General features: G+C 41.1%; 1 protein-coding gene across 1 annotated transcript in view; it reads right to left on the bottom strand.

Moving 5' to 3' along the window:
- The window catches only part of WASHC4 (WASH complex subunit 4), a 117,663-nt gene that overhangs the window by 39,957 nt on the left and 53,638 nt on the right, over positions 1–24,068 (bottom strand). Inside the window, exons 14-22 of the mRNA XM_040344269.1 lie at positions 19,449–19,575; positions 16,792–16,917; positions 14,560–14,667; positions 13,888–14,034; positions 10,220–10,299; positions 8,769–8,874; positions 6,818–6,934; positions 6,309–6,477; positions 1,394–1,548 (exon numbers count right to left, since the gene is read on the bottom strand). Coding sequence (XP_040200203.1) covers positions 1,394–1,548; positions 6,309–6,477; positions 6,818–6,934; positions 8,769–8,874; positions 10,220–10,299; positions 13,888–14,034; positions 14,560–14,667; positions 16,792–16,917; positions 19,449–19,575 — 1,135 coding nt within the window. The remainder of the gene's footprint in view (positions 1–1,393; positions 1,549–6,308; positions 6,478–6,817; positions 6,935–8,768; positions 8,875–10,219; positions 10,300–13,887; positions 14,035–14,559; positions 14,668–16,791; positions 16,918–19,448; positions 19,576–24,068) is intronic.

Raw genomic sequence — 24,068 nt, 5'->3', positions numbered from 1 at the left:
TGGTGTCCTCATAACTTTGACTATACAGTGTATCAGAGGCACCCAGCATCAGAAACGGAACTGCATGTAATATAAAGAATAATGGGTGACATTACTGTAAACTATATTGATATCAAAAGTCACCTCAGTGCTCCCAACTTGTGCCCATCTTTACAATTTAACCAATTTTACAAATATTAACACCAAAGCACTAAAATACAACACCAAGTCAAAAGGTGTAAAGAGCCCAAAATGCTTTCATAGTTCCTTAGCAAAACACATAAACACCAAATGCATAACAAAGGCCTGCAAAAGACCCTCCTTATCAGAGCTAAAATAATAAAACATTATTGAACATGGAGTAAAAGGCTTAAACTCACTGGACAACATTATGGGTGAGATTTACTAAAAGCGGTGAACACAGAATCTGATGCAGCTGTGCACAGTAACCAATCGGCTTCAAACTTCAGCTTGCTCAATTAAGATTTGACAATAAAAAACTTTGAAGCCGATTGGTTATTATACACAGCTGTCCCAGTTTTAGTAAATCTCCCCCTACATGTCTAATGGGTTTAAATCTGGGCTTGATAAATGTGCTTTGAATCTAGGAGCAAGCATGCCCCGGAAGAAGTTATTTTGTCGATGAAACCAGTCGGGCTGAGCTGTATGCTCCTGTTATCGCGCATTTTACATGTTTGGATGTTCTATTGGTGGTCACCTTCCTTACCATGCTATGCTGTTTTAACTATAGATATGGGTTAGTGAAATACTTTCTATTAAATGCAACCCTTAAGAGGTTTTGCCGGTTATCGGCTTTCCTTTCCTCACGCTGTGACAGTGCTGTGTTTGGAACTCAGCTGATCACATGGTAAAGGGCCGATGTGATTGGCCCTCTACCCCGATCTGTGATCAGCTGTGTCCTAAGGACACAGCAATCACAGAGCGTGCCCGGGGATGTGGGGTTCTGGGAGCACATCAATAGACACCCTCCCAGAACTGGATGGCCGCGCTGCAGCCATCTTTAGGCTACAGCATGGTCGAGAAGTGGAAGGTGGATGCGGATGACTGACAAAAGCCCCGCGCCAGGACGCAATTTCTAGTCACCATGGTGATCTGGTAATGTTGAGCCCTGGTTTATATACTAACTGGCTGTTCTATGTGATGTTGCTAAAAACCATTAAAGCATTTTGTACCTTATACCCTTGGCGATCCAGCTTTGAGTGATTTTTCATGTACCCACTGGAGAGCATCTTTGTATGCTGTGAGCAGCCTAGCTGAAGCCAATGACCTCATTGAATGGGTCTATGTTTTATTACTCGAAATGAACAGTGCTTGAAGTCCCAGCTACGCTTACATATGTTTTTTGATGAATACTAACACAACACCACATAACCATGGATTTCACAAAGAATACCTGCTCTAATGTCTGGCTTGGCAAATGAGGCTCAGTCATCGTTAAACCATAGCGCTGGGTCGCCAAGTTTCTCATCTCGCTATAAGTGGCCCAATCATGGAGGGCTACAGTTGTCAGGTTATAGAAGGTTTTATCCAAATAATGTGTGACATAAGCTAGAAAAAAACAAAAACAAAAAACAATTTACTAGGCAGACGATAAATGATACATTTGCTGTGTCCTGAAGAAGAGCCTATAAAACATATTGTTTTGCATGTACTTATGTTATTGGTAAGAAGGACACTTTAGGCAAACCTTTCCCTCTCTGGCACCCTATCAGATATTGTATACAAATTTCTTGTTATTGCATAATCCCTTAAGACGAGCTCCTCTAAAGTGGTAAAATGGCAGTATGCACCTAAAATGACACTGGAGGGTCCCTGCGGGAACAGGGAAACTTTCTGTTCATTTTGCACAGAGCAGAATTCCGCTCCCAGGCAAGTACTGGGAATAATAGTAGGGTGTTGGTTAATTGTTAGGGCTATTTTAGTAGTAAAGTTAGGTTAGCGTCAGGGATAACTAAGGTTTAGTTAAAATGTTGCAGGTGGGAAGGTTAGGATCAGATTAAAACCACTTGAAGACCACAATATGTACTTTTACGTTGGTACTTCAAATGGGTATACCAAGAAGATGCCTGCAGCTACAAGCATCATACCAGTATTGTTTTTTTTCCAGGAGGTGGTCGACCTTTTTTGAAAAAGCCACCAGAGTGGATTGTTTTTACAAGTGGTGAGAGATGCCCCTGCCCCTAACCACCATAGAACCCGGAACTGAAGCCAGCGGCTTACCACAGGAGCTTTACAGGGACCAGAAGGTCCCCGCATCTGCTCTATGGTATAAGAAACCAGAAGTGATCTGTACTTTATCACTTCTGGTTTTCCTGGAAGCAAACAACGCCATTTTTAAAAATCAAAAGCATCTGATCACACCGATCTTGTTTTGATCAGATGCATTAAAGGGCAGAGGAAAAATCCGGGGTCTTCCTGTCACTGCCTATTGCTGTCACAAAGGATGTTTACATTCCTTAATTTACACAAAAATTGGGTATATTATATTGCGCAGACACGCAGTAAAATTCATTAAAGTGTATTTTTTCCGTCCTCCTCGCCCCCCTCCCTCCCACTTCAGTGGGTGGATCAATTTACCTATTTAGGTATTGTCATCTTGAGAGAGAGTAGAGATGTTGTGCGGCTCAATCTTGACCCTGTCCTGGTGGGGATCAGGGACAAACTGAAGGCATGGAGCAATCTTCCCCTTTCTCTCATTGGCCATATCAATCTTCTCAAAATGAAGGTCCTCCCTAAGTTTACATACATTTTCCATAACTCCCTGCAATGGCTGACCAAAACTTTCTTTTATTCTCTCAAACAGCTTTTCCTCTCCTTTATTTGGGGGCCCAAACCGTCTAGATTCAAGTACACCACTTTGACCAGGCCGGTGGATAGTGGGGGCTTGGCTCTTCCTGATTGCCATGGAAAAAACGGTATATAGCTGCGCTAAATAAATTGAAATGGTTATATAGTAAATATTACTGAGTTGAAGAACCAATATATAACCAAATGTGAGTGAACATTGAAAATTATATACCTTTCAAAAAGATTGAAAATTAACAATATATATGTAGAAAAGCGACCCTTATAATGGATCGCTCTAACACCAGAAATATATGATTAATGAAATAATGACAGTAGTGAGATGGGATGGATGGGACCTCAGATGGCAAGGTCAGAAGCGCTTTTGCAGAAACAAACCTCTGCAACGGTTATCGGGCAAAATTGGATCCTCCAACCGCTCAGGATCTCCTCTCTCTGAAGACAGCGTGCCCTTTGAAAACGTCATTTCTGACTAAACTGGTCAGGGCGGTGCTACATTTGACGTCACCGCACTCCCACGTGACCCGATCACATGGGCGTTCGTTTACTTTTTCAGCTGATGCCGGCTTTTTAAAATATTTTAATCTGTATATTTTGTCTGTAATGCTTTGTTGAGCCTTACAATAAACCTGCAAGTTTTTAGAGGTAATGCACATTGTTGCCCTCATTTTTTATCACATTCATGACCCAAGGATTTACCCGAACTGGAGGAGGAGATCATATTCCTGCTGCTGTCTTCAGAGAGAGGAGGTCCTGAGCAAATTTTGCCCGATAACCGTTGCAGAGGTTTGTTTCTGCAAAAGCGCTTCTGACCTTGCCATCTGAGGTCCCATCCATCTGGTAAGAGTACCCTAATATTCTGTGTCACACCGGGGAACATCTCAGTGTGGTGGTGGTGGTGTACGGCAGCCTTGCTCTCTATGCTTCTCACCTACCTGGCTTCGTGTAAAATCTGGACTTTTTTTCCTGCAATCAGAATTTCTTTTGTTTTTTTTATCTTTGCACATGCTTATATTTTTTTGGCTATATATAATATTTCATATTATAAATATATTTTTTGGGATTTTTCCCTCACGGTTTGTCCTCACCGGACTTGGACTTACACTATATATATATTTTGTAATGTATCAAGTTTTTTCAGCACGGTTTTGATGCTTACTTTACTGTCATTATTTCATTAATGATATATTTATGGTGTTAGAGCGATCCATTATAGGGGTCGCTTTTCTACATGTATATTGTTAACCTCTTGACCACCGCCCCATGTCAAAAAGACGTCCTCTTTTTAAAGTTGAATATCTCGATAACGGCAGCAGCTGCTGCCACAACCGAGATATTCATCTTTTCAGGGGGCGGTGGTGTACACGATAACGGCGGTCTCCGCGGCGGATTCGCCGCGAGATCGCCGTTATCGGTGGCGGGAGAGGGCCCCCCCCCCTCCCGCCGCTCTCCGCCGCTTACCGGAGCCGTCGGTAGCGGCGGAGGGGATCGGATGTGTCCGGCAGCTGAGCGGGGACGGGACTGAAGGAGAAATCTCCTTCACCCGTCCTCATAGCTCTGCTGGGCGGAAGTGACGTCAAAACGTCAGTCCCGCCCAGCCTCTTAAAGAAACATTTTTTTTTTTGTCATTTGAAAAAATGACATTTTTTTTTTTTTTGCATTTAAGTCTAATTATGAGATCTGAGGTCTTTTTGACCCCAGATCTCATATTCAAGAGGACCTGTCATGCTTTTTTCTATTACAAGGGATGTTTACATTCCTTGTAATAGGAATAAAAGTGATCAATTTTTTTTTTTTTTTTTTCAGTGTAAAAAAATTATAAAACTAAATAAAAATAAATAAAAATAAATAAGAAAACCAAAAAAAAATTTTTTAAAGCGCCCCGTCCCGACGAGCTCGCGTGCAGAAGCAAACGCATACGCGAGTAGCGCCCGCATATGAAAACGGTATTCAAACCACACAAGTGAGGTATCGCCGCGATCGTTAGAGTGAGAGCAATAATTCTAGCCCTAGACCTACTCTGCAACTCAAAAAATGCAACCTGTAGAATTTTTTAAACATCGCCTATCGAGATTTTTAAGGGTAAAAGTTTGACGCCATGCCACGAGCGGGCGCAATTTTTAAGCGTGACATGTTGGGTATCATTTTACTCGGCGTAACATTATCTTTCACAATATATAAAAAAATTGGGCAAAATGTATTGTTGTCTTATTTTTTAATTCAAAAAAGTGATTTTTATCCAAAAAAAGTGCGCTTGTAAGACCGCTGCGCAAATACGGTGTGACAAAAAGTATTGCAATGACTGCCATTTTATTCCCTAGGATGTCTGCTAAAAAAAATATAATGTTTGGGGGTTCTGATTAATTTTCTAGCAAAAAAATTGTGATTTTCACATGAAGGAGAGAAGTGCCAGAATTCACCTGGTGGGCAAGTGGTTAATTTTCAATCTTTTTGAAAGGTATATAATTTTCAATGTTCACTCACATTTGGTTATATATTGGTTCTTCAACTCAGTAATATTTACTATATAACCATTTCAATTCATTTAGCGCAACTATATACCGTTTTTTCCATTGTTATTACATGATTATCACATGTTTGTGTTGCAGCTTTTTTTTCACTTTATTTAAATCACATCAATTATTTTCACTATTAGCGCAGGATTACCCCCTCGTCTTCCCGATTGCCACAAGTACTTCTTGGCCACTCAGCTTGTGACCGCTCACTGGTGGTTGCAGCCGGACCGGGCCTGGTGGTCTTGGAGGCAGCGATAGTGGGGTCTTTGGAAGCCCTGCAGGGGTTGTAATTAAGGGGGCCTAAGACACCTCACGATCTCACCCCTTCTATGCAAACCACTATGCGGGCGTTGAGTAAGTTGTTTGTGTTATGTGTTATCTGGTGTGCCCTATTGCGGTCTGATCACGCAACGGGTGACTGGCCCCTGCGTGGGCAACTGTTCGGCCCTTGCGTGGGCTATTCTTGTATAACATTGAAAACCTTAATAAAAATGATAAAAAAAAGAAGTGTATTCTTTCCCAAAAATTTGGGTTCGGAAAAAAAACGCTGCACAAATATGGTGCGACATAAAATTTTTTGCAAAACCCACCATTTTATTCACTAGGGCCGCTGCTTAAAAATATATGTATAACGTTCCAAGTAGTTTTCTATCAACACAAACTGATTTTTACCTAAAGGCCCCATACCAAAAATTGATCACTGGCAAGAAGTCAACATGCAGTATATGCTGGGTCTTTAAACTTGGCTTTTAAAGTTCCAGGAAGGCGTGTTCTGCATATAACAAAATCAAGCAATCCTCTACTGGACTTCTATATTAGTAGTGTTGTATCCTTATTGCGAATACTACATCTTGACTAGATTAAGATTTTTGTTAATAACTCTTAACTATGGCTACAAGCGTCTAAAAATGACATGATCTTGAAACTGCTCAATGTAACTGATGCCCAAGTCTTGTGTTTCCAACAGAGGGCTACAATAGTTTTTACCTTTGATGTCAATGAACCTGTCGAAGAAACGAACTGGAGTCAAGAAAAAGAAATGGGCCAGGTCCTTCATCCCGGTTTTGAATGGATTCCTTTCATCTAGCTGCAGGTGAGTATGGACTGACAGCCGAAGATCTTTCTCAATTTCTTTACACAGTTTGTCTAATAAATGCTAAAGTGAGAAAAAGGTCAAATCGTGGGGCTGGAGTTAACTATACAATTACAAATTAAAAACTCAAACGATTCAAAGTGATAAGTAATAGATTTCATGTATTACAAGTGATGCAATGAAAAAAAGTTGAGTCATGGTACAATTTTTATGACTAAAAGCTAAAAAGATTTATTGCTCATCAAAATGACGCCTTTAATTGTCTAAAAAAAATACAGACGGGAGGCAGCAATGAAGAGGAAACTGCAGACCTAAAGTAAATTACTCACATTAAGTCCACATTAAAAATAAAAAGTGTGTTCAACGCAAATGCAGAACAGCTGTATTGAGAGGTTGCCCTTACCTCATTTAAAACATCCATTATTTCCTTCTCATAACTCGTCAGCAACACTTCATGGGACTCCAAGTGCCTGGCATGCATCATTGCAGGGACACAGCTCCACAAAGCACTGAACATATACTATATGAAATAAAAATCAAAGAGTAGGATATTAATACAATGAAGAGAATATATCAAAACTGGAGCAGATGGAATTTCTGCTTTGTAGTATGTGAAGTCAGATCGCCACCCCTGCTTGCTAGAGCTTGAAAATAAAAAAACAAGTGCTTTAGGAGGCTGTAGAGAAGAGGGCTGCAGATAAACCGGTACAATTTATGACGGTGGATTTGTTTCATCTCTATGTATCACCCAAGGCCAGCCACTTCAAATGGTATATGTAAGGGTTTACAACCACTATATGCAAAATAGGCATCTGGATGTCTGCTATATCGGACAAAAAAAGTTGCTTCAAGTGGCTGTGTGGCTTTCAATGAAGCAGCAGACAGCCGCTTCTCCTCCTCTCCTCTCCCTCCCACAGCGGTCAACTGCTTTATTGAAAGCTATACAGGGAGATCGGTGCTTGTAACTGCCCCCACCGCTGCACCGATCACCCCCGACTATCCCCTCGTTTCCTTCTTTGACTCCCGGTGTCCCACTCCTTACGGCTCCCGATGTCCTTCATGTCCTCCTCCGGACCCCTCCTTGTCCCAGATCTGTCAGGATTGGGAGCTCCTTGATTTTCAAAATGAACAGAGTCAGAGATCACTGTCCCATCATAACTGAGAGTAAACTGTGTTTACGATGCTTCAGTTTATGAAGAGAGAGGAGTCGCCGTCTCCTGTCCATTCATCTTCAATGCTGAGGCTGGTAAGAAAGGGACTGGGGAATCTCTGTCCTCAGTCCCCTTTTCTGTCTCAAAGAGGACATTGTCAGGGTTTAGACCCCTGATATCTCCACCAAATCTACCCCCCAACAGGGCTGATAAAGAGAAAGAAAAAGAAAGGATTGTGAAAAAATATATATAAAATTGTAAAAAAATACTAACACAGTCCATGCCTTATCAGTGCTGCATATTAGTCCCACTGTCACATGACAATAAAAAAAATAAAAAATAAAAATAAAGTATCAGTAGTTGGTATCGGCCAGTACTTGGGGGGGGAAAAAAAAAAGTATCGGTATTTGTACTCGGTCCTAAAAAAAGTGTGCAACCCTATTTACAACCACTTTAGGGTCCTTTCACACTAGCGGACTTGTAATGAATCCCTATGGGAACGCGTCCGTTAGCGGATGGAGCATCCGCTAGCGTCCGCGTCAGTCGGGATCCGCTTTTCCGAACAGAAGAAACCCTATTTTTCTTCCGTTCGGCGGAGCGGAACTGATGCAGACGGACAGACGGTCCGTCTGCATCAGGTTCCCCATAGGGGACAGCGGAGCAGAGACAGGGCGGTCCCTGCACTGTGTGCGGGGACCGCCCTATCCGCCGACAGCTGAGCGGGGATCCCCGCTGAGCTTTGGCGGACACACGGAGCGGACCCGGAAACGGTCCGCTCCGTGTGAAAGAGCCCTAAAAGAAGAAATTTTTCTTACCTGCACAGTAAAGGCATAATGTGCTAGTATGCACGGCACATGGCTCTAAAGAAATGGCACAGGGCGCCATTCCTTCAAATTGCATGCATCGAAGACGTAATCGGCAGCGTATACAGTAAATATCTCCTAAAGCGTGCAAGTTTAAGAGATATTATTTACAGTTCTTATAGATTTACCTATAAGTACAAACAATACAGGGAGGTTTACTTCCTCTTTAAAGGTTTTATAACTAGATATCGAAAAATCGTATCCATTAGAAATGCCATGGAAGTCTTTGCCTGGTGCGAAATGACATCTCTCAGTGGAAATATGAAAACTAGATTGTACTTTAGTAAATAGTATTTGATATGGAGACAAATAGAACGTATCTGGGGTAAATATTACTCACATGTAACCTAGAAGCATCAACTGCATTTTCATACACATCATCCAGGTAGATGGGAAAAACTGCCCGATGCCAGTACAGAAAACAGCAGTCACACTGAACTCGCACTCTGTTTATTAAAACAATAAGGTCAAACATGGTACAAAACTTAACTCGACAGCATTAAACCAATTAAAAGTGGAGGTTCACCCGGAAATAAAAATTTTTAACCTTAGATTCCTGCTCATTTTGTCTAGGGGAATCGGCTAGTTGTTTTAAAATCGAAGCTGTACTTACCGTTGTAGAGAGCGATCTTCTCCGCCGCTTCCGGGTATGGGCTGCGGGACTGGGCGTTCCTATTTTGATTGACAGTCTTCCGACGGTCGCATCCATCACGTCACGATTTTCCGAAAGTAGCCGAACGTCGGTGCGCAGGCGCAGTATAGAGCCGCACCGACGTTCGGCTTCTTTCGGCTACTCGTGACGCGATAGATGCAACCGTCGGAAGCCTGTCGGAAGACTGTCAATCAAAATAGGAACGCCCAGTCCCGAAGACCCATACCCGGAAGCGGCGGAGAAGATCGCTCTCTACAACGGTAAGTACAGCTTCGATTTTAAAACAACTAGCCGATTCCCCTAGACAAAATGAGCAGGAATCTAAGGGTAAAAAATTTTTTATGGGTGAACTCCCACTTTAAAATGTATTACAACCAGAAAATATGGCCTAACTTCATGTCAAGGAAATCTTAGCTGGATAAAGTGTTTTCTTTTCTAATTTAGCTTTTCTTGTCAACTATATTCATCTAACAAAAATTAGGCTCAATTAAAAAAAGATAACACATCAACATTAGGCTTTGATATGCATATGCAGCATTAGTTCTAGACAATTATGAGATCATTCAAAGTATTCTGCAGGTGCAGTAGACTTGCCTAAAGCGGAACTAAAGTTCTGCTTTAAGTCCCAGTGAGCAGGCAGGCTTTTTATTGCAGGAGAGACGACAAGCAGTGTCTTTTCTGCAATAAACTACACCTACCTGCCTGATCACAGTGACCTCCGCAATGTAAGCTAAACTGTGCATGTGCAGCTCGGCTTACAGCGGCTGACCCAATCCTGCCTGGCGGGATGACTAGCTCCTGCACAGTAATGATGTCATCCCACACCGGCCAATGATGAGCCCCTAAAACTCACGAGAAGATGCAGGGATCGTTGGAAAGACAAGAATCTCCAACATTACTTCTGCTTTAAGAGGCTTATACATTTGCCTAGACTTGTATGGGCTACGTTCTTTAGTGAACAAAAGCCAATTGACATATGCCTTATAGATAATATAAAAAATGTTTTTATAATTCCAGACAGATTTGAAAGTAGCAGTCACTGGGCTAAAATAAAGATCCTTATCCTTGCGTTACAGTTTTGTGAACTGAGCCATACATATTATCCATCCATACCAGGAGTATTGGTCCATAATCTTTACCTTTCCCGTAATTCACTTATGAGGTCTAGTTTCTTCATAACAAGCTGCAGAGGCAAAAGCTCTTCATCCTTAAACGTTTTCTGTAAAATATTACGGAAGTCATTTAAACTGCCTGATTAGAAGTTCTAATAGTCCAATTGCAAAGCGAAATATTTTGAATGGAAAACACACACTTCAGTTCTAAACTAAGTTCCTTATGATATCTGGAAGTTCCTAAAGTAAATCTGTAACAATAGAAATATGGGGGCTGCCATTATTGATCTCTTCTTCCGAAAATGCTAGTTCCCAGTAGGGGTGCTGAATTTAATCGCTGCATCGCGTTTCGGGGGTCCCTGATGCGGCATCGATGCATGCGACCCCAATAATCATCCGACATGCCTCGCTCTCCTGGGAGATCGCTCCGAGCGTGTCTTTTAAAATACCCGTTTTGTAATAAATGCCGCGTTATAATCCATTAAGTGGCCACCGCTGTATGTGCTTTTTAAAATATATGCAGATTCATACCTCATGTCTCCGTGTGTATATAACTGTAAATGCTGATCATGTGACTGCATGGTCCAGCCCACCTCTCCTCTCACATCCCTCGTCTCAAGTCCCTCCTGACGTCAGCCCCGCACGCCTCTCTTGTGATCTGATACTTTAGCTACAGACGGTGGGCGGGGCTGAGAACTCCCACTGACGTCAGGAGAGATGTGAGACTTGAGAGGAGAGAGGCAGGCCGGACCGACCATGCAGTCACATGAGCGGCATATACAGTTATATACACACACGGAGATATGAGGTATGAATCTGCATATATTTTAAAAAGCACATACAGCAGTGGCCACTTAATGGATAATAACGGCATACGTGCTCGGTCTGTGCTCTTTGCACATTCCACTATGTTAACTCCTAGTGTGCTGGAATGTGCAAAGCCCAGAGAAATGTCAGCACAGAGACAGTACAGTGAAACTCACAGGGCTGTTTGTCAGTTGTGGATTCTAATCCCTCCTGACCTCCCAGCAGCCACATGCGTGTGAATTCCTGTACCCTGTAGTGCACCAGATTAGTGCACTTTTTAAAGGGGACTTCCACCCTATTTTTAGTTTATTAAAAATCAGCAGCTACAAAAAGTGTAGCTGCTGACTTTTATTAAACCGACACTCACCTGTCCCACGGTCCATCGATGCGGACTCCACCCGTCTCCCCCTCCTCTCCGCCGTCAAATCTACTGTGGGCACCCGACCATGACAGCTTACGGCTTCATGGCCGAGCACGCACTGCATTCTGCCATTGGCCAGCCAATCTTCTGGGACCTGTGTTGTGTCCCAGAAGATCGCTGGCACGGAGGGGCCGCCTAGAGCAAGGAGTCGTCGCCTCCTAGGTGGCCGGGACAGGAAGGAGAAAGTGGGACAGGAAGTCCGACTAAAAAGAGGTTACACCCCCCCCTCCCTAAAAAATGACATGCCAAATGTGGCATGTCAGGGGACAAGGAGTGCTTAAAGTGGAAGTTCTGGGGTGGAACTCCGCTTTAAGGGAGTGAGGTTATTTTTAATTCAAAGCAGTTCCAGTAAATGTTTTGTTTTGTTTATTAAAAGTCAGCAGCTACAAAAAAAGTGTATCTTCTGACTTTTAATAAAAAGACACTCGCCTGTCCCACAATCCAGCGATGTGGCCACCGGAACACGCCATGCTCTCCCCTGCCTGTCCATGGCGCTGGCAATACTACTGTGGGCATCCGGCTGTGACAGCTTGCAGCTTCACAGCCGGGTGCGCATGTCTCACTGAGCTGTCCTGCATAGCCGGGCAATCTTCTGGGACCTGTGATGTGTCCCAGCTTGCTTGGAGGAAGGGCCGCCTAGGCGGCCCAATTGGAAGTGGAAGCGCATCAGCAATCGTGATGCATCGCAGAATCGAATCGTTGACCAGTGAAGATGCACACCCCTAGTTCCCAGGCTGTCACAAAGAATGAATGTTAGGCCTGCGTGACATATGAAAACATCTGAACCAACTAGTATAATGTCTGTTTCAGCTGGAGTTCAGCAGCCAAGCTGATTGGCTGTTTTTGCTGAACCTAAATAAAAAATGTTTTTGGACACATCAGAGTAGTGGCTCTTTCATCCCCCACCCTTCTCTGTCTTGATTGATTAAAGTGGTTCTAAAGGCTAAATGTTTTTCACCTTAATGTATTTCCTGCATGAAGGTAAAAACTCCCCTCCATCTGTCCCCGCCCCCCCCCCCCCCCATCCTTAAATATTTACCTGAAACCTTTAACTGATCCAGCTCTATCCCTGGCTGCAGTACCACTCCTCCACTTCCACAGGCATCAGCAATCAGCAGAAGCCATTGGCTCTTGCCGCTGTCAGTCAAACACCTGTAAGGGGGGCACAGAAGCGTGGCTTAACGACACTGTGTGCATCTATGGACTCATAGCCCAGCTCAGGGGCGTGCCTGCACTAGTGCCCCCATAGCACATGGCTTGCTAAGAGGCACTCAGGGAAAAAAAAGAGCAGACAGCGGGGAGGGATAGCCAAAGAGATGGTAAGTATAAACCTTTTAAAATTGTAATTAAAAAAATTGCTTTTAATATCACTTTAGGAACTACCTTAAAGCGTAACTAAAAGCAAAAGTGTAAGGGAGGGTTATAACCCCTGTCAGTTATTGCTTTTTTGCCATCTGTGTCCAATTAATTGGGAAGATTTCCCTTCACTACTTGCCCCATAGCCAAAAAAGGAAACAAGAAGAAATCCCTGCAAAGTGAGGGAATCCTGGTGTATACCCAGTGTGACTAGTGTACCCAATGACAGCTTTGGGATTTTCTTACTTTCAATTAAGAGCATGAATCTCCCTAATGGAGGCACAGACAGCAATAAAAATTGATATTTAAAAAAAGAAGAACAAAAGTTTTGCCTTTAGGTACACTTCAAGGCCAGATTCACACCTATGCGTTTTTAGTGCTTTTTGCATTTTGCAGATTTGCACTAGAAAACTTGGTTTCATAGGAAATAGACTGTAGTGCAAATCTGCAAAATGCAAAAAGCACTAAAAATGCATAGGTGTGGATCAGGCAAAAGGGTTCCATAGAACCACAGCAGATGGCAGCCTACAGATACACACAAGATGCATACCACCAAAACAAGCATATGCAACAGGTCAGCGTTCCTCCCCCTTTATTACTTTAACACAATCTATGCTGAATCACTGACATCAATACTTTGATACAACAATCCAGCATAAGAACGTAGATCAGGAAAGTCACAAGTCCTTATCTGCAGATGTGCTCTAGGTTAATGATCCAGTAAGTACTGAAGAGCAGCAAATTAGCACGACAGCCAGGAAACTAGCAATTTCAGAAGAAGTTGCTAATGGCAGCCTCCCCGTTTCTCTCTCACAAGACTTACTTTTTCATTTGACTGCTGACAGCTGTACTATTGCATTCATTTACCCAAATTTAATGCAAGAAAATAGGGAGTATTAAGCAAATAAACAAAGAAAACCAAAACACACAGGCTATTGTACCATATTCCAAACTCCATTTCCAATGAAAAAAATAATATAACTGTAGCTACAGGTTAGAATTGCACACATACAAAGACTAAACATAAAATGCAATAAAGCAGAAAGTCATATAAATTTTAAAGTGAAAGGAATCCACGGGACTGTGGTTTTTACACCCTATAAGCACTTACCATCTGTGTCCCAACACTTAGCGCTAGTGACACCACAAGCCTTCGCTGTCTTGTGCTTGGTCCATTTAGTGTATTCTCTGCCAGTACCAGTGCAGAAAGAACGTCCAATCGCTGCTCGCTGTATTTCTTGTCTGAAATTACCCGCTTCTAAATACAAAACAAAACCACTACATAGTTTTATGGTTCAATGCACCAAATTAGAATAAACATGTCATTTGCCATTACAGTCGTTGAGGTTGATTGACTAAAGGCAAATAAGTTGCTCAAAATCTGGGGGGGGGGACATGCAAGGAAAATAAAATAAAAAACAGCATTTTTGCTTACACATGATTGGATGATAGAAATTAGCAGAGCTTTCCATCATTTCAGAGCTTCCCCTCAGATATAGCGCAACTGCACATGCAGTGCACACACGATTTACCTTTAGTAAATCAACCACATTATTTCCAGCCATATTGACCACCCTCCTCCCCAAATCACATCTCAGAACCGCAGCCAAGTGTATGATACACCACATCTTAAATAGAAAATCTTGATATCCTGATTTCACAGAGCTGCCTAATAAAGACAAACTCAATTGACGAGTATGGAAAGTGCAAATAGTATGAAGCAGGATAGGCAGAACTATAAAACAATTGTCAGATATCATAATATCCCTAGGAATGATGTTACCTTTGCAACTGCAATAGCATTCAGTGCTTGATGTTGTAAATACTGAGTGATATGAGTTACGGAATCCGCCACAACCATGCTCCTTCTGTGGAAGGTGTGCTCAATTGCCTGGTGGTAAGAAAAAGAAAAAAAAAAAAAAGTAGGTACATTAGAATAAAAGAGTATATATATATATATATATTATACACACACACACACACTTCATTTCACTGTATGAATTTTTTGGAAAATCTTTTCTTTAATCCAAGTTATTATTTATTTATTTTTGTAATTCAAGGGCATTTTTTTTCATCTAAAAGGCTAATTCCACCTGTTACACCAATATTTATAGTGCCAATCAGACCCCTCCTACCCCCAAAACCGCCCTTCCAGAGAGTGTTCACCGCCTCCACAGCAGCTGTCACTTTGGAATTTTGCACAGTTGTGTGGGGTTTGGATAATTGCATCACTCATTCACAGAGATCTGTAAATAAATAAGCTCTCAACTGCCACCCTGACAGACGGACAGACTTGTAGTTCCCAATGGAATACCCTCCTCCTTCCATTTCAATGACACAAGCAGCTTAGGCTTGACATTGTTCTGTATTATGATTTAAGATCTTATTGGATCGTTTTTGCAGAGGCATTATATTGTAACCCTCTTTTAACCAGAAAACTCAAAAGTATTAAAAAAAAAAAAAAAGAAGAAGATTGGTTAAAACAAAACAGTATAGGTAACAAAAACTAAAAAACAAAAATTATACTCATCTAGCTGGATGCAGCATTGGTCCGATGCCAAATCCACCCACGCTGACTCCAAGACTAAGAACTGAGTAATCAAAGAACACTGATTGCTCAGTTCTCTGTGTTCCTGTGGAGTGACAGAAACGGCTGGCTCAAGCTCTCAGTGGCTCCCCGAAAGGCTGAGCCAGCTACTGATACAGAATTCTGGGCGGATCTTTTCAGAGACTGACTCTGATGTCAGCTGACAGTAAGCTTTAGCCCACTGTTTGCTGAAAATGGGTTACTGGAGTTCAGAACCAAGTGCACTCCTGTGATCCCCAGGAGACATACAGCAAAAAAAAAAAAAAAAAAAACTTTGGCTACACTTCTTTAAAACCCTCAAAACAGTACATATTTTCTAAAAGCAGAAAATATAGTGGTAGTTACAATTTTTTATGTCACACGATATTAGCGCAACAATTGATCAAGCACATCATTTCAGTAAAAACACACTAAAGTTTAATTTTTAAAAACAATGCAAACAATATACCAAGGCGCTAAACCTTATTGGCCAGTAGTGACTGAAGTAGTCAATAGTGCTGCTGCTGTAGAAATCCAATTGAGGGTAGAAGAAGTCAAAAAGGTAACACAAAAAACACAGCGCAAGGACATTGACAGTATATGGTGTCCTAAAAAACAAACCTGATGATGGTGCTGATGGTTACATACATTACTTGGCTGTGCGTGCCAATTATGGACTAATTCCAATTCCACATATAATGCTCAACTACATCCCCAAGCAAACACTCTTATGGAGGTGTTGAAGTATTGTGCCCGGATACCAATCTCATATACAAGCCAATGGACACTTTATTGAGTCAATAAAGGGTTAAAAGGTGGGCACACCTAAACAATATATTACCCAATTTTTGGTGAAAAAAAAAAAAAAAAAAATGCACCGAGTAAATAAATATCTCACATGTCTTGCCTTAAATTGCATGTGCCTGTGAAATGACAACAAACTTTGGTAGCCTAAGTTTTTCGTAGGCAACACTTTAACACCCCTACAGATTATCAGTTTAGAGTGAACAACGAATATTGGGCATACAATTATTGCTCACACTCCGGCATGCACAGTGATATACAACCCGTGTAGCATGTTGGTTGTTTGTATGTGGGAGTGGGTTAAAAGTGCATGGGTGTTATTTATTTTTTTACACGTTTTTTTCACTAAACTTTATTATTTATGTAGATGGCTGAGCCGTTTTTAAGCTGCAAAAAAAAAAACCAGGACCAGTGCGTTCTGAAGCTCCAGCCTTAGAGCTGTAAAAACGCTCAAAAACGCTACCGCAGCGTTTTTGAGCTCCAGCTAAAAAAAACAAACAAAAAAAAAACATGGACAGGCGTTTTTAAGCTGTAAAAAAGGCTAAAAAAAAGTGGCCGTTAAAACGTCCATGGAAATGAAGCCTAAACATTACGCCACCCACTGCTGTCCAGGTATGTTTTAATTCATATTAATTCAAACAGTACCTTGAGAAGCTCCACAAGCCTGCACAATGCTTTCAAAGATGTTTTGGTCATTGGCTTCTGCATAGACATGTAGAGATTCATTGTTGTTTTAATGATGTTGCTAAGGCCACAAGCATAAAGAAATCCCTGGAAAAAAAAAAAAAGAGATAGTTAAATCTTGTCAGTTAAGTGTTTGACCCAGACATATCGAACATTGGATTAATGCTATAACAACCAAGCAAGAGTTGCAGCGCAAGAGCTCACCCACATGCACAGCAGCACTTGCCAGACTGGGGGGCAATATGTTGCCTCCTCCTATGCATTACACATGGCTGCAGTGCGGCGGGGCCCCAACACTTGAATAGGTCATGTTTGGCGAACCCGACAGGGGGCATCATTTTTGCAGCAGCTATGAAATAAAGCATTGTGGCCACAGAATGTGTACAGCTCCGAGTAGCTGCATGTTCTTTTTTAGGAAAAACTGCAGCTCATCTGCTCATTTTTAATGCCCCCTGGCCACCCACGTGATTGAGATCAGAATATCATCATTCTCCACAAATTCAAAAACAATGTAAAAACTACCCTGAAAGTGTATGTCAGGGAAAAAATAAATAAACTTTTGTTGCGCTAGAAATGCAGTGTGCTCCAAACTTTCTGATTTGGGCCAACACAATGTCTCTGCTGCTCCGACATCCCAAACAGAATAGTCAGCCCTGCCTGAACTACAGCACCCCACCTACTTGCCGCTACCCCCCCGCCCCCACTCCCACACTCATATGCATACATTCATGTCTTTCCCAGAAAAGCAATGCCAATGCCTTGATTCTCAACAGTATTGGAAAAGGGCTCTAGGAAAATGTAGTTTTGGGGGTGTGCCTACATCAAAAGGTCAGCAGCTGCCCCAGCAAAGGATTTTAGAAGGCTGGTGATGATGTCACAGGGACATTTGGGGCTATTCAGGGTTAAAAGATGCTGTGAGGCGGCAACATATTGCAACCCAGCCATTTGTCAACTACTCTGGCTGCAAACTCTTGCACAGTTGTCATAAGTCCCATGTTAGATATGTCTGTTGACATTTATACATAAAAGCAAAAAGTAACAAGGTAGAATAAAAAAAATGTGGGATATGATCTAGAAGGGCTAAGGGAGGTTTGGGCATAAATGTGGGCAATTCCTAAAAAAATAAACTTTAACCCCTTGGCGCCGACGTCACACAAATATGCAGCCCGACTGCGTGAAGCTTTTTGCCATGAGGCCACATATTTGCGTACCTCCCTTTCTGCTGAAAGCTTCCAGCACAGTGACCAGAATCTCAGAGAGCCACAGGTCCGGATCGTGAGAATGCCCATTTCCGGGTCACCTGATCGATGTGATAACTGTGATAGCCAATCAGAGGCTATCAGTCACTGTGAAGCCCGCCCCGGTGTTTTCGGTCTCTGTGAATAATTGAGAAAGATACATTGCATCTTTCTCTGTCCTTGCAGAGATAGAAAAAAATAAAATAAAAAAGTGTGTGTAGAAATAAATAAAATATAAAAGAAATGTAAAAAAAATACCTAGATCAAGGTTTGATCTAGGTCAATGCCATGCTTAGTGTTTGAGTCAATGGTTAATGTCAGGGTCAGCATTTCTTTTTTTTTTTTTTAATTAGTATCAGCGTCAGTGTGTTTTAGGTAGAAAAATTAATTAAAAAAAAAAAAAAAAAAAAAAAGGCAAGATGTGCACTATTGTTTATGGGCTGCACTACGGATACATACAACACACACACATTTTATCGCTGCGATTGTCAGGAGCAATAATTTCAGGTTGTTCTTTGGTGGTAGGTTATGGTGGTAACATGAAATATACAAGTAGATTTAAAAAAAAAAAAACTTTTTTTTTTTACTAATTTGAGCCAGTTTTATTTGATGATAAAAAATAAATAAAATCAGGAGATATCCATTACCACCAAATGAAAGCCCAATTTGTCCTGAAGAAACAAGGTATAATCCACCTGGATGCTCAAAGTAGTTTTGTACAGTTCTACCAACGCATGTCAAATTTGCAAAATCGGACTTAAAGGGTCACTAAAGGAAACATTTTTTTTTAGCTAAATAGCTTCCTTTACCCTAATGCAGTCCTGGTTTCATGTCCTCATTGTTCGTTTTTGCTGTAATCCTTCTCTGTTCTGCACACTTCCTGCTTGTCTGTTTCCTTATGAAAAAAGTACTAGGAGCTTCTCTTGGTGGTCTCTAATCAAGAAGGTGTGATTACTGTGTGTCTAAAACCCCTCAGGACCAATCACTTTTGTTTTAAAAACAAACACTACCCTGTATTGGCTCTGTGTCTCTGTCCTTCACACAAACATGAAACTAGATAAAAAATGAAACTGAAAGTGCAGGCACATTATATGATTGATTTTTATCTATTTTTAATCATTTTTAAAAGGAATCAGTTAACTATTATGTCTCTATACCCTGTAAACAGTAATTTCAGCAAAAAATATTTTTTTCCTTTACAACTCCTTTAAGACTTTAAGATTTGTTTTCCCCTTAGGTGTAAAAAAGGTTAAAAAAAATGGTGTCTTTTTCATTTAGAGGTAACTTTAAAAACAAGTCTTTGCATCAGAAAATTTCCGAGAAAGAATATCGATATGGACATTTTCATCAGTCAAACTATCTACAAGGTAAAAAGCATACCTGTACAAATACATTACATCTGCTAGTCAGGTCTTCTGCAAATTTTTCTGCCTTCTGTTCTTTTGACAAAATAGATTCCATTTTCATCATCCAAGAGGTTACAAACACATAGTACGACTGGACATCTCTAGAGGACAAGGAAACCAGTGAAAAGGTAGAAGACAGAAACATGGGACTTATTTACAACAATGTTTCCAGTGCAGAAAAGTAAAGCACACACTTGACTGCATGCTGTTGAAAATACACCACTTTCTCTTTTCTACAATTGTTATACATGGGAGGGCCACATAATACTGCTTATAATTCTTAGAATTAGAATTTGATGCCACATCACACGGCAGGAATTGTAAAAGTACTCAGCTAAGCACTACTGAAAGTATTACTAAACCCAGGACCCTGTGTTCACTATATCTGGTCTCCCACAGTTACACAGAACATGGAAATGCGATTATTTTAGGAAATATAAACTGCTAAATACCCTCTCAGCCGTATAAAGCAGCCTTGTGACTTATATCAGTTCCTAGCAAAGCTTATAGGCAGAGTTTTCTTTCTCCCCCTGACCCTCTGTCTGGGCAGTGCTGATTGGCCCTGTGCTGATCGCATGCATCCTCCCAAGAAAAAAGAAAAACTCTCTAGCAATACACACCAAACTGAGCATGTGCAGCCTGACTCCTAATGCTTTGTTCTATCACTAGATGTGTTGGAGTCAAAGAGGAGGATCAGAGACACAGGATCACACAGCCTTTATACACAATGCAAAGTTTTAACCCCTTAGGTTCCACTGCGAGTATAACAAGCATGCTTTACTGCATATACAGACTGATTTTACTGCTGTGGGTTTATTAACACTTTAACATTTAAGGTCAACCTCGATTCACTTTAAAAGTTTCTAAATAATTTGGGCAGCAAAGTAAAGAGGCCTGCACACATCACCATGTACAGCTCTAAAAAGGAAAGAAGAAATGAAGTTGCGCTGTGATTAAATACTAACAAAACTAAAACTAATAAAGTGTACATATAGGGACCATGTGTGAACAAAGTAACCCTTTTACATTGAATAGAAAGAAGTCCAAATGTGAAACAAAGTTCAAAATGGCAAAGGCAAGCCAAATCAGCTTGCAGCTGTACTCCCAATTGGAAAAAATATTGTGAAACAAATCTTGTGTCTTAAACGTTGAAACCAATCCTGATGATAGGAGGTCCAATATGTAGTACAAACTAAATGACCACCACCAAAGATACACCTTTAGAAGATGGGGGCTTACCAGAAGGCAAGCATAACAAGCCTGCGACAGTAAACCCCAGCCTGGGCATTTAAGTAGTCCGCACCGGATATAAATGGATTAGGGAAACCTCCAGATGGATCATCAGCAGGTTGTGTGTATCAAAGAAATAAGGTATACATAGTGAAGTATTGCAAAACAAACATGCAAATATTATGGCTGTTGCTGAATTAAGTGCCACCACCACCAGATCACCTAATAAATTGAAGGCTTACCAGAAGCCAAGTAATATGAGCTTGTGGCTATAAACCCTAGCCAGGGCCTTTGTATGAACCAGCTGCTGACCCAGATGTCCTAAAGATCCTCCAGATATCATACCAGCGATAATTGACCAGAAGGGAATAAAAGAGCCCACATAGTGAAGTACGTTGAAAAAATCCTCCCAAGTTTAATAAAAGTTGCACTTACAGAAATTCAGATGAATAAAAGCATAGAAAATGTAAAGCCGGCCAGCTTACTCGAACGCTTGTTCTGCTCGGATCGTCACGTCATACGTCAGCAAGTCAGAGACGTATGACGTGACGATCCGAGCAGAACAAGCGTTCGAGTAAGCTGGCCGGCTTTACATTTTCTATGCTTTTATTCATCTGAATTTCTGTAAGTGCAACTTTTATTAAACTTGGGAGGATTTTTTCAACGTACTTCACTATGTGGGCTCTTTTATTCCCTTCTGGTCAATTATCGCTGGTGTGATATCTGGAGGATCTTTAGGACATCTGGGTCAGCAGCTGGTTCATACAAAGGCCCTGGCTAGGGTTTATAGCCACAAGCTCATATTACTTGGCTTCTGGTAAGCCTTCAATTTATTAGGTGATCTGGTGGTGGTGGCACTTAATTCAGCAACAGCCATAATATTTGCATGTTTGTTTTGCAATACTTCACTATGTATACCTTATTTCTTTGATACACACAACCTGCTGATGATCCATCTGGAGGTTTCCCTAATCCATTTATATCCGGTGCGGACTACTTAAATGCCCAGGCTGGGGTTTACAGTCGCAGGCTTGTTATGCTTGCCTTCTGGTAAGCCCCCATCTTCTAAAGGTGTATCTTTGGTGGTGGTCATTTAGTTTGTACTACATATTGGACCTCCTATCATCAGGATTGGTTTCAACGTTTAAGACACAAGATTTTTTTCACAATATTTTTTCCAATTGGGAGTACAGCTGCAAGCTGATTTGGCTTGCCTTTGCCATTTTGAACTTTGTTTCACATTTGGACTTATTGCTATTCAATGTAAAAGGGTTACTTTGTTCACACATGGTCCCTATATGTACACTTTATTAGTTTAGTTTTGTTAGTATTTAATCACAGCACAACTTCATTTCTTCTTTCCTTGTATTTTCTGTGTGTATAACACTTAGTTGTTGCAGCTTATGTCACTGTAGTTCATTTTAGCGCGGTAATTTTCTGTTTTTTCCAATTAGTGTTTTTATACATCATTTACAGCTCTAAAAAGCCCTAAAGCCCATATAGCCCAATCATCCAAATGGAAACCTCTGTTCCTGCAGCTACATTTGGCTCCATCCCAAACTAATGGCCACTGAAGCTTTCAGGTATAGTATGGAACCAACAGTACAATGCAGGAGGGCCATATACAACTTGAGGGACTGACATTGTTGTGAGCATATTGACAAGTTTATGTTTTGTTTTACATGTTTTCTTAGACATGTACATTTGGATACTTTAAAGTGAACTCCCGTACACTTCTAGCATACCCAAATGTTTCAGATGGCAAACACAAGTGATTTTTTTTTAAATAAATACAAAAATACCTAAATAGGATCTATGAGTGCGGCCACGCCTGATTTTCAGCATATCACGAATGCCTCTGTCAATCATCATAATACAGTGAAGGGATGGGCAGAAAAAAAACGGTATGTTCTGAAGCGTAAATTTGTAGCGAGGCAAAGTTTAACCACTTCAGCCCTTAGCCTGTTTTTCAGACTCAGAGTTTACAAGTTAAAAACATAAGAAAATTACTTATAATGAATACATTAAAAAATACATATAATGTTTGGGGGTTCTAACACCCTAGAGCAGGGGTCTTCAAACTACGGCCCTCCAGTTGTTCAGGAACTACAATTCCCATCATGCCTGGTCATGTCTGTGAATGTCAGAGTTTTACAATGCCTCATGAGATGTGTAGTTCCGCAACAGCTGGAGGGCCGTAGTTTGAGGATCCCTGCCCTAGAGAATAAAACAGCGGTCATTGCAATACTTTTTGTCACACCGTATGTGCAGCGGTCTTACAAGCGCACTTTTTTGGGGAAAAAAAATGTACTTGAATTAAAAAATAAGACAACAGTAAAATTAGCCCAATTTTTTTTATAGTCTGAAAGCCGAGTAAATTGATACCCAACATGTCGCACTTCAAAATTGCGCCCGCTCGTGGAGTCAAATTTTTACCCTTAAAAAATCTCCATAGGGGAGGTTGCAGGTTTTGAGTTACACGAATCACTTGTGACAATTTCTCCAGACACCAAGAAAAAAATGGTGACAGGGAAGGGCTTTCCAACAGATTGACAGCCTGAGCTTTGTTTCTGTGTGCTGTGAAGGGGGGAGTCCCCTCCCTCCAATCAGCTCTCAGAGCTCTTCTAACTGAAATCTGCAGAGTGTAATTTCAGCTCTCCGCCCTTTTTTTTTTTTTTTTTTCTTTTAACTCAGACAAGAAATTTAGCACTTTGAACTGATGTAAAGAAAAGAGGGCTGCAGAAAGACAGATACAACTTATTTAGGAAGATTTGTTTGATCTCTTTGTATCACCTGAGGATATAGTCCCTTCACTGGGTATCTGTAAGGGATTACAACTGCTTTAACTAACTGAAATGATGTAGTGCTTCTGAGCATGAACACAAACTGATGGAGTCTAAACCCCCACTGTGCGTTTCATCTTCTTATCCAACTAATAGGATCTGTAAAAGCTAGCCATATATGTAAAGATGTCAATGGGTTCTCTCATCCAGCATGGAGAGAAGGATTCCCCCTACTGGATAATGTATTTGATGTGGTTTTCAGAAAGCCAAACAGTGACTGCATCTGATTGAATGCAGCCACAGTTCGGGCAGACATTTTCAGACAAACCACCATGGCTCAAACGGCAGACCTTGGCCTAAATTCAAACCATGTATGGCCAGCATAAGATGGAAAAATATCTAGCTAACTAATCATATACTGAATAGCTTTAACTTACTCAGCTTCACCTAAAATAATGTAAAATTGAAAACAAAATGTGGCTAATTAAAAAGAAAAATTAACAGATTTGAACAACCCTCAATTATTAAAACAAAATAGTCACCCCCAAATACAATCAATCAATCAATCAACCTTTGTGATT

The sequence above is a fragment of the Rana temporaria genome, chromosome 3, assembly GCF_905171775.1.
Source record: "Rana temporaria chromosome 3, aRanTem1.1, whole genome shotgun sequence".
Lineage (NCBI taxonomy): Eukaryota > Metazoa > Chordata > Amphibia > Anura > Ranidae > Rana > Rana temporaria.
This window is presented reverse-complemented; position numbering and strand designations above follow the sequence as displayed.